An 11,563-nucleotide genomic window follows, 5' to 3' on the forward strand; every position below is an offset into this window, starting at 1 on the left:
AATCGTCAGTTATTTTTACAGACTGTCTCACTCAGTGCAGTGTGAATACATACAGGATTATTATCTATATACAGGAATGTCGTGACGGTGCAATAAAATAACCAAAGAATTGTATATATTTATGGAAATTCGTATGCTCATTATTTGCACTATCATGACATACATGTTTTAAACGCACACAATAATTATTAATTTATTAAACTATGTAGTAGTAAAATAGACATAAAATATAAATGTCTATTTAAAGTTGTTTGCACCAGTGACATGACCAGTAATAACTATCTGTGAGAATATACATGTACATGTAAACATGCATACATCGACAGAAAGTTTGATATTTATTTTGTTATAGTTTATCTGGGACAAAACATTCCCAGAGTTTATACGTTTACTAAGAAGTAACGTTTAAAGGCACATGCCTCAGAAACGAATATTTCTTAAATGAGCCGCATCAGGAAAAAACCAACATAGTGCCAGGTTTGCGACCAGCATGGATCCAAACCAGCCTGCGCTTCCGCGCAATCTGAATAGGATCCATGCTGTTCGCTGTCAGTTTCTTCACTTGTATTAGAGTTGGTAAGCGAACAGCGTGGATCCTGACTAGACTGCGCGGATTCGCAGGCTGGTCTGGATCCATGCTGGTCGCAAACACATAACGTTGATTTTGTCGTGAAGCGGCTCAAATAGTTCTTTAGAAATGACTGATATGTGTTTAATAATGTTTTAACAGGTTAAATGTTTAACAACTGAAGAAAGTAACGCTGAACGCGCAGTATTTTTGCGTAAAAGTAGCGAAATGTAAACAAATAATAATTTGACTTCCAAACTAATTCACTCTAGTTATACCAATTACCATCAGAACAAACGTAGCAGGAGAGAGTGCAAATGAATATGGCTAATGAGTTTTTTTAAAATCTGTACCAAGATATATATATGAAAAAAAAATGAGAGAAATAAAACTGATACCATATCTGAGGCATACTGGGCCTTTAAACAACAACAACAACAACAACAACAACAACAACAACAACAACAACAACAACAACAACAACAACAACAACAACAACAACAACAACAACAACAACAACAACAACAACAGCAGCAGCAGCAGCAGCAGCAGCAGCACAGCATAACAATAAAACACAACAATTCATGATAATTGTAAGATTTAATAAATTAATAAATGCACACAAAAACATCAAGCCAGAAAACATAATACATTAACCTTTATAATGTTAGTGTTACATGTCCAAGCGAAAATGCAAATGTTTATTTTGAAAAATACGTTCATGAAAAACGTAGTGAAAGTTAATTCGCTAGTTAATTCAATCGAATTGTCCCCCAACCTGCGTTCTTAAATCTTCAGTAAATCCACTTTTAAACTTGGTTTTGTCGCCAAAGATATAATGTTTCTCCATAGCCGGGGAATACTTGCTAGCAGGTGGGGTACGACCATACACCTCGGCAACAATGCGGGTCATGTTCGCTGAATTTCCGCAGCACAGACCAACGTACTGCACGCCAATTTCTTTACATTGCTCGGCGAACTCCGCAATCTGCTGACGGCTGCAGATACATGCGCACAGGTCTAGCGGAAACGCCCGTTTTTCTGTAAAGTACAAAACAGAATTTTTTTCAAACGTCTGGACTTGAAAAAAACGGAACTTACTACCAACAATCTTATTCGTACATTTATGTCAAAAATGATTGATAAATATAATTCGTACATTTTACATGTACGTAAATAATAACCATTTGACATCATTTGAATAAGCTGAACTAGAATCTATAAGAATCTGTGATTTGTAGATTAAGTCTTGTGTCTGAAGAATATACTCGACTCTATACCTGACCCTTTTTGACAACAAATAACTCACTGGTTCCCGGAATAGTTAATGAAAAGAAAGTTGGTTCCTCTGGTGTTGTCCGGTATGTTACTGGTAACGCAGCAATAGGGCCCTGGATAATGTATATTTAAAGGCGAAATAAGTGAGTGAAATAAGATAGATGTTAAGACAATAAATTGTTTGTTGAAAATTTGTCTTTTATTACTAAGTTCTGCTTATGGAAATGAATTTGAAATAAATTTCAAAGGGATATATTTCCATATACTATTCACTTGAAATTGCGTTCTGGAGCTACTCGATTGCACACATTTTATTGCTTGCTGTATAAAGAAACTTTTTGACTGGAAACTACGCACGCAATATACAGGAAATAAAAAGTTATTATACTATAAATAATTTAGATAAATAAGTCATTTCAAGATTGATGACGTAATTATCACTATATCACTATTTATATGTTAATAAGTTACGTTATTATATGTACTGAATTAAAATTAGTGGAGTCGCTTTTACTATTTTGTTCGAAAACACCGCAACAGGAAGTTTACGTCACGCGCACCTGGTTTTGGTTTCATTATTTAAATTTTGAGCACAATGCACAATTTATAAAAAAATATTTGCACGAGCTGTTTTTACATACTTTACAGAGTTGCCTTATTTCTTGCATCAGAGGTATCATTGTTTCTGGTCCTCTACCACAGTTTAAACCTACGACCGCGGCACCGGCGTCCTCCAGTTGTTTACAAGCCTCTGCAGCTCCAGTTCCTTCCATAAACTTACCGGATGCCGAAGGTGACATTGTAATTACCGCTGGTAAACCTAGAAAAAATAAAGGTTTTTATTGGTCTCACAATTGTTTTGTATCAGAATATACAACCACCAGTGACTAACGGAATCACGTGACAGGATATGATTAACATCATGGAAACAAGATTGGTCGAATATAAGGAAAAAAGTGGTAAATACAAAGTTCTTTAAAAGTTGTGCTACTATTGCAAGTTGTATTCCGTCAATTCCCTTTTATAGCACAATTGTCGATAAGATTTGTTGTAAAATAATACTTTTAAAATTAAATTTAAATAATGGACATGTTCGAAAATCACAAATTTTACAAAAGAAAACATTCATTTTTGTTAATTTCTAACAATTTTGGTCATTATTTAGTTTAGCCAAGCTGAAAAGTCTCCATACGACCTCTACTGTGTTGATGCGACGCCAAGACGTAAATCCAAGACAAAATGAAGGAAAAAAGAAAAGTTTTTTTTTTCAAACATAACCGCTTTGTAAATATTTAAAGCCAAGTTGTTTGATTTTGATATTGAAATCCCTTTAATAAGAATGGTGAACATCTAAATTTGAGGCAGGGCGGCGGTTGTATTACATGATTTTGCATGGCATTGATGAAAATAAAGTTATTTTATTGTCTACTTCAATTTGAAATTGAATATTGTCGCGCGAGAATATAACACGAATTGTTTGTACTTTACTGACCTGCTCCGTATTTCTTTATACACTCTAATGCAAGCATGGCCTCGCCTAAATGAGCAAATGTTTCAGCCACTATGTAATCTGCTCCATATTTAACCGCCAGCTCGATTTGCTCCTGGAAGATGCAACGTACAATTATTGTATTCTACAGGGCATAATTTAAATACTATTACAATATGAGATTATAGAATATTCAATACATAATTAATAACGAACTGTTTGAAAAGCCAAAGTACATTCTATTTTTTACTGTTTATGAATTCTTATGTAAAACCATCGGCTTTCTGAAAGCTAGCATGATTTTAAAGTCGGAAATCAAATGTATAGCTACGCGCGGAAAGTAGTTCCGGGCAAGACGGATAACTTCCCCAAAGTTGTCCTTCGCATTCTAGCACCAAACTCCTCACAGCGGTTACGTCACGCTTTGCTACTTTAACCACTGCCACCACTGAAATCACGTGATGATAGTTGTATCATGTGACAAAAACATGGCGGCCAGTTTCAGAACGCCAAGGATCCCATATCGAACTGGCAGATTTATAATTACATCCTTACCAGACAAAATAAGTTCAAGACACACAATTTAAAACTAGTGCCGGATCAAATCTTTTTGTGCAATCGTTCAATAACTGTTTATATTCTGCCATTGTTTACTATGCATACGGTGTCACAGTGAAAATATCTTTCGTTATGTTTACAAAATAATTTTTAAACGTATATTTTTTTACTTTCTTGTACATTAAGCATAACTATTTAACGAAAGAAAACTAAAATGATATAAAGTATTCTTTTTTAAAATTAAAAGTGAAAAAAATATATCCGGCTATATTCGACCGAATTTACTTGTGGTGGCAGTGGTTACTGTACAGATCAGGGGAAGTAACCGCTGCGAGGAGTTTGTTCTAGCACGTGTCAGACAATCTAATACATTACCTTAAACATGGCCTTGGTCGTCTGCCGAGCTTCCTCATTATCGGGAAGATATACTGCACTATTACAAATGTTTCCCGCCATTAGACAATCATGTTCGTCTGCGACTTCACGCGCCATTTTTAGGGCTTCGCTGTTAATCTTTACCAAGTCTTTTTCTCGGTCAACAAGACGAAGCTTTTCTCTATGTGCATAGTACTAAAATAACAATTTATGTGAAAGGCATATTAGCACTTGTATAGCTTTATTATTGAAATAATATTTTTGGTAAATTTTGATATGATAGACAGTTTTAAAGTGGGTTCTGAACTTCTAATTATTTACTGTATTCACGGTAATCATACATACTTTTCTAAAATAGTTTTATTTTACAGAAAAACGAATTCTTTTTTTTTATAACGATTAAGATGTTATGAAATAGTATTGATATCATACAAAATTGGCTCGGAAATTTACAAAAAATATTTATTTCTAGACTAGCCTTAATCATGTCTATTTAAGGTTACACAAGCTATCAAAATACCGTAAACGCAAGTACTACGTCACTTCCGGCATGCACAAACTCTTCATACATAAGCCGGACAAGTTCCGGATGTTCTAAGGTCACTAATGGTACAAATGTACCCGCTTGAAGGTAGCCTTTTCTCTCAAATTCGAAAATGTATCCTTCCGCGACAATGATGTTGCCTCCATTTTCAAGTCTCTGGAGCAGTCCTGTGTGGAGAAAATTATTTTTTATTTCTTTATCATTGCATATTTTGACACATTTTAAATAATTTATTCAAATCGTAAAAGCCCTAATGGTTTATCCCTATAATAAGTTTCCTTTTTAAAAACTCTCTTCAAATTGTCATATATAAACGGGTAGGAATATAGGGGTGGGCTGCTGTGAAGAGGCAACTAAAAGCTAGAGACTCGTAATCTAAGGGCTGCTGGCCGAGTAGGTTCAAGCCCCGTCTGGGACAAGCCGTTTTTTTAATTTGAGCAAGAAATTTCACACTCCTTGTTCAGTACTGGTTTGTTACAAGTATTGTATTGATTCAAAAGCGTCCCAAGGATCGTAACGCTTCCAACACAATCTGACTAAAATAAATTCTATATAAACTAGAGATAAATAAAAAACATATTTGTAATTTAATTATTCATAATAACTTCATAACTAAATATCTAAATAGTTTCTAAATATGCTTAAGATTGACAATTTTTAAATGTTATTCTTCACACATTAATTGTACCAGATTACAACCATTATTCTCATATGCAGTTTAAATGAAACATATTTACCGCGTTTTGCCATCTTTAACCAGTTTCAACTTGTCCTTCAGACGGCTTTGTTGAATTGTTAAACAGTTTGAATAGATTAGTTTGAAATTAGAACAGGTACTATTACTTAACCTTACAACTTTAAAGATAAATGTGCTATACGAAGACATACCGGCTGAAACTAGCTCGAAAACTGGTTGAACTTATAAATATCACATTTTAATCATATCATTCATGGCGACTGTTAAGGAACATCTCAGGTGCCCGTACATGTATTAATTCAGGCACGAGTGGTCACCAAAGTCGAACCACCGATATTCTGGTAGCTGGCTTGATAACTTGATTCAAAGTCTAACACATAGCGATGAGAGTCAAGTGTTTTGAAGTTAACAGCCTTAACCATTAACCCACTTAGTCCCATAACATTGTTTTACTAATCTATTTTTCTCTCTTTTTCTAGCATCACCTTTACTTATTTTTAAATTCAAGCACTTTTTAATAAAAAGAATTTAGCGTTCTTTGTCGACTTAGACGGTTTTTTACACAAAAGAAAGCTATACGTATTACGTATATTATCGAAAAAAGTTTTGAAAAAAAAGGAAGTGGCTCGTAAACCTTTAAAAAGTGCTTCGATAAGATTTTGGTCGTGATCTAGATCACCCTCGTTGTGTTTCGCCAAAGTTAGTTAGCAGATATAAAAATGTTTTGTCGATGTTATGGTAGTTTTTTGCTGGTTTCTTTTTTTACGATAGTTTCACTACAGTTTCAGGTATATATTTTTCAACAGTTGCGGACGTGTCCTGCTACAGTTTTCGTTACTCTTGAGGGAGATGTTATGTTACCCGAAAGGTTCGATACTGAAACGGTCTGCCATGTCTTTATTTCATGTGTAAAATCAGTTTTGTTTGGCACAGACAACATTCTATCTTTAGATCAAAGCAGAATACGTGATGCTTCCTCTACTTTTTAAATGACTGTAATTTTGAAGACGAGTTCAAATGATAACTGCTGTCATTTATCACACAATGTATGCCTTATTTTGTTTACTAACAACAGTTTTTAGCTTGACTATTCGCAGAATGATTGAGCTAATGCAGTCACCCATTTGTCGGCGTCGGCGTCCCTGTGGTTAAGTTTTTGCGTGTAAGCTAGTATCTCAATAACTACTGAAGTGGATTGAAACTTCACACACTATGTCTTGTTTTCTGTGATTATCTAAGATGATTGGCACAAGTCCAATTACTCTGATTTGCTTTTTTGCAAAATTATGCCCCTTTTTTGACTTAGAAATTCTTGGTCAAGTTTTTGCGTGTAAGCTGGTATTTTCATAACTACTGCAGGGAATGAATGAAACTTCACACTCTTGTTGTCTGTAATAACCCTTAGATTTTGGGAAAGTCCAAACCTATTTATTTTTTTTAAAAATTATCCCTCTTTCGACTAGAATTTCTTGGTTAAGTTTTGTTGAAGCTGGTATTCCAAAGTTATGAAGGGTTTGTCCCTTTTCGGAAAATTTTTATGTTTTCATTTAGGTAAGCATTACTATACTCCATGATCCCTTGTGAAAATTTTTGACTGTCGAGGTTACTTCCTCGACATGCTTTTTATTATTAACTAACGAAGTTTTATGTAAAAGTTTAGTATTAAATGAGTTTTAAAAGCTGGGGGGTTAAATATGAAACTAATTTCGTGTAAACGCTTTTTCCTTTTGCTGGGTTTAGTAAAAAATGTAACTTATAACAAGATCAGTTATTATGATTATGTCAGATATCTCCCCAGTTTTCATATCATCAATTATCAATGATATTTGTTGCTATTTACCCGACGGCTGCCCGCTTAATTAAATAGCGAGAGCGTCGTATTAGTAAAAAAGAAAAAAAACAGAATCCCTGAAGAACGTGGAAAAGTTGAAAATATAGCAGGTTTGATTGAGCCTGTTCGTGCTCCAGGGGTAGCTGGTTCAATCCTCAAGCTAGGCTCTCACCACTGATTCAAATGTAACTTGAGATAAGTAGTAGGTCACTTGTAATTCACGGTCACGGAGTACTTGGAAATATCAGGTGAGTTATCCGTGAATGCTGGTTAGGCCGATCGACCACCGAGAAAAAAAACACACTAAAAGGTTACTAGTATGCAATGGACTTTACATTTTACACAAAATATGTAAAATTACAAATTTCAGCACACATGACCCAGTGGCTTCAAAGGAGTTATACATAAAGCAAAGCAAAAAAGACAAAAAATAATAAATAATAAAAATAAAAAAACAATAATAAAAAATATGTTATTCTTTATTTTCATTTTGATTTGATGATAATCTTCTTTATCAGCATATTAGATCCAATACATTTTTATAGAAAGAGTTAGCACTGAGGTCTGAAACCTGATTAACATACAACGAGTGACCAATGCCCTGCGCTACTCTACGATCTACATTGGCTACACCTACCAAGATGGTTGAAACGTTATTAAAGCTATTCAACTGCGCCAACAAATAACGAACAGAATTCGGAGAATGCTGTCCGCGGTCAGATGTACTTCCGGTGATAATTACAGCTACATCCGGTACATCAGGGCGTTCACCGGTTGTCCCCGTTACCTGCTTTACGTTGTTGTACTTTTGAATTAAATAATTAAGAGCAATAGAAATGTCAGGAGAAGTGTTGATTTGGTGAAGGTTCAAGACGCCAATGTTAGTTGCCAGCATGTATTTGTCTTTGTAACTGAAAATAGTCCAGTGTGGAAACATTTAATTAACTGAAATGGAACTTTTATGACTATAGGCATTATAATGTTCATCATAATAATTAATATATGTTCGGTAGAAAAGGAGCTAAAATTAGCACAGTATGATGTCTTATCTTAAGAAATAAGTTATCCATTTCTTATACAAACTTATTTCAGCGAAAGAAGACCTTGCTTTCAGGCAAATGTATGAAATAAAATATTTACAACTTCAAAATGTTATGGCAATAGAGCATCTTAAGCAACTTGTTAAAAACTCTAATGATTTATATAAAGAAAACAGCTATTTGTAAGATACAGATAATCTTAATATTGTTTAAAGCATTTGTTTTCTTTTAAATGAAATCATTTAGGAAATGTAACGCTACAGTTACAGTAAGTTGCATGACTTACGCATTTTTCCATGCACCCAAATTATAATTCAAATCGTAAAAGTCAGAGCAACATTGACTTCTGAAAATTTTGAACATAACTTACGTATTTAGCTCCCAAATGCTATGAACGCTGGAATCATATGCTGCCATGGCAACTTGTATTCCATTAGTACCAACATTATGCATGTTGCTAACCAAATTTACGAGAAAGTTTGTGACTGGGTGGTCATGAAGATAGGACAATGGAATTGACTGGTCCACCATGATAACCACATCTCGCCTACAATCTTTAGTAAAATATTTGAGCCGCGTCACGACAAAACCAACATAATGGGTTTGCGACAAGCATGGATCCAGAACAGCCTGCGCATCCGCGCAGTCTGATCAGGATCCATGCTGTTCGCTTACCAACTCTATTACAAGTAGAGAAACTGATAGCGAACAGCATGGATCCTGATCAGACTTCGCGGATGCGCAGGCTGGTCTGGATCCATGCTGGTCGCAAACGCTCTATGTTGGTTTTGTCGTGACGCGGCTCATTTAAAAATAATTCATTATTATACAGATAATGCTCGAGTTATATCTTAAAAATTTAATCACCTAATTAACGACTATATGTTTCTATACTGGGTAGCAAAGAAATTATATTGTTTGAACCCACATTGACAAACAATAATAACATTGTTTTAACCAATATTGACATACCTTTATCACATTTTTGACCTTCATATCCATGGCTACAATGACATTCGTATGTGTGTCCTTTTTCGACGCATGTTCCGTGAATGCACGGGTTAGATGTGCACGGTCCTAATGCTAGTGGGTGGTATAAAATATAGAAGATAATCAACTCGTAATGAACTCGAAACTATAGATACATTTCAAAAAATATTTAAAACTGAGGTGGCAAGTTGTATGCAAAATATGACACCAAACTGTGTACAAGATATTCTGCAAATTCTGATCATACATAAAAAGTATCTGGAATACTTACGGGTGTCACACAAAAATCCTGAAAATCCCGATAAACACGTACAAGTAAATCCACCAGTCGCTGTTGAACTACAAGTTCCATGCGCACACGGTCTCAAAGAGCATGGATCACCTAAATACAATACAATACAATACAATACAATACAGTACAGTACACAGCAGTGCAGAGCAGTGGTTAGCAATGCAATACAATACAATACAAAACATAACAATGCAATGTAATGCAATATAATACAATACAAGTCAATGCAATGTTACAATACAATACAGTAAAATGCATTTTAATGCAATGTAATTCAGCAATGTTACAATACAATGCACTCCCATGTATTACAATACAATGCAATGCAATTTCACAATACATTACAATACAATGCAATGTAAAAGTGCATTGTAATGCAATAATGCAATGTAATACAATACAAAAAGTGCAATGCAATGTTACAATACAATGCAGTACAATACAATACAATTCAATGCAATGCAAAACAATCTCGACATAGCTACTTCAGGCCACCAAAAAAACAACAAAAAAACAACAACAAAAACCTCAATAAAACCAAACAAAATTTACAGTAATTTATTTCAATTGGTCATTTTATTACAAGTACTGGTAGTTTATGGTTGCTTATATAGATGATATTGATTGAGTGTAAGTTTAATACTCAATTTATTGAACGAGTTGAATAAAATTATATTATGCGAGCCTCTGGCGAGCATATTATTATTTTATTGAACGAGTTCAATAAATGCGCCGCGTCATGACAAAACTAACAAAGTGCGTTTGTGACCATCATGGATCCATACCAGACTGCGCATCCGCGCAGACTAATTAGGATCTGTGATGTTTTCTATCAGTTTCTCTACTTGTTATATGGTTTGTAAGTGAACAGCATGGATCTTGATCAGATTGCGTGTATGCGCACCATTTTCACGGAGTCGTAAAAGCGAAAATGGTATGTGATAAATCTTTTTATTACCCCTCATTTTTTTCGTAATGTTAATTTCCCATAGGCCACTGGGAGTTATTCCTACTGTTAAAGTAAGTGTACCACGGGACTAAGAATTTTGAACTGTCACATAGGTAACAGTATTTTTAACAGCGTACAATCTGGTCACGTGGTCTCTTTCTAAATAAAGTGAAATAAAATGGCCGCCATTTTTTTTCTCTCGATTCATTTCTATTTTCGACGTTCATCACGATATGAAATCACCTTCTTCTCTGGAGTAACTACGCATCCATAAAACTTAGTTTTTTGCACCTTGGAGTGCTTTTTGCGTATTAAATATCTTTTTGTTGAATAGTCAAAAAGTGAACAAACTTTTTCAACGGAAGTTATTGCAATGTGAATAATTATGTGTGCAGAAGATTTTAGCACGCAACAAAAGATTGTTTAACAATTCTAATCAGTGAAACGTTACAGATACAGTATGGTGGACAGACATAGGATATCATCATTATTTTGTCAAAAACCACGCGAAGAAAATTCTGGAACCAAACAGAAGGATCAGTTTTCACAGATCATAACCGTATAAATGGTTAGTGTTTTGTTTTCTAAATAAAACACAGCTTATTGTTTGTTTATGACAAGCAGATATCGTCACTTGCTTAAAGAATAAAAGAAAAGAAAACTTCTCAAGTACAATTAAAACTTAAAAGGTAAGGACAGTTTAGTTATTATTACTCTCAGTTTATTTTTGTTACATATAGATTTAGTTGACAATTTCAGATCAACACAGTATTTTGTTCGGAGTAAAATAACACATTGGTTTGTGAGTAACAGTAAATATATCATCCCTCTAATAGTCCATCGTACTTTCGTACTGTTATACTGTCATACTGTTACTATTGTCACTATTGTACTTTGCCATACCAGGACACCGTACCTTATTGCATTTTAAACATAATGCAATTATACAGGA

The 11,563-nt window shown here is 34.4% G+C and overlaps 2 protein-coding genes across 2 annotated transcripts; both read right to left on the reverse strand.

The window, feature by feature from the left end:
• Positions 1-1,187: 1,187 nt before the first annotated feature.
• Positions 1,188-5,658, reverse strand: LOC132749132 (betaine--homocysteine S-methyltransferase 1-like). The gene is made up of 7 exons (XM_060738828.1): positions 5,550-5,658; positions 4,789-4,979; positions 4,269-4,463; positions 3,339-3,450; positions 2,488-2,666; positions 1,878-1,959; positions 1,188-1,609 (listed from the first exon to the last, which is right to left on the reverse strand). The coding sequence occupies exons 1-7, from the start codon at positions 5,560-5,562 to the stop codon at positions 1,326-1,328; spliced, it is 1,056 nt and encodes a 351-aa protein (XP_060594811.1). The 5' UTR covers positions 5,563-5,658; the 3' UTR covers positions 1,188-1,325.
• A 2,145-nt stretch (positions 5,659-7,803) lies between these two features.
• Positions 7,804-9,752, reverse strand: LOC132749129 (collagen alpha-1(XII) chain-like). The gene is made up of 4 exons (XM_060738824.1): positions 9,642-9,752; positions 9,353-9,463; positions 8,751-8,934; positions 7,804-8,251 (listed from the first exon to the last, which is right to left on the reverse strand). The coding sequence occupies exons 3-4, from the start codon at positions 8,909-8,911 to the stop codon at positions 7,855-7,857; spliced, it is 558 nt and encodes a 185-aa protein (XP_060594807.1). The 5' UTR covers positions 8,912-8,934; positions 9,353-9,463; positions 9,642-9,752; the 3' UTR covers positions 7,804-7,854.
• Between the last annotated feature and the right edge of the window lie 1,811 nt (positions 9,753-11,563).

Source organism: Ruditapes philippinarum, unplaced genomic scaffold (assembly GCF_026571515.1).
Source record: "Ruditapes philippinarum isolate M1 unplaced genomic scaffold, ASM2657151v2 ctg6288_1_1_1_1, whole genome shotgun sequence".
Classification (NCBI taxonomy): Eukaryota; Metazoa; Mollusca; class Bivalvia; order Venerida; family Veneridae; genus Ruditapes; species Ruditapes philippinarum.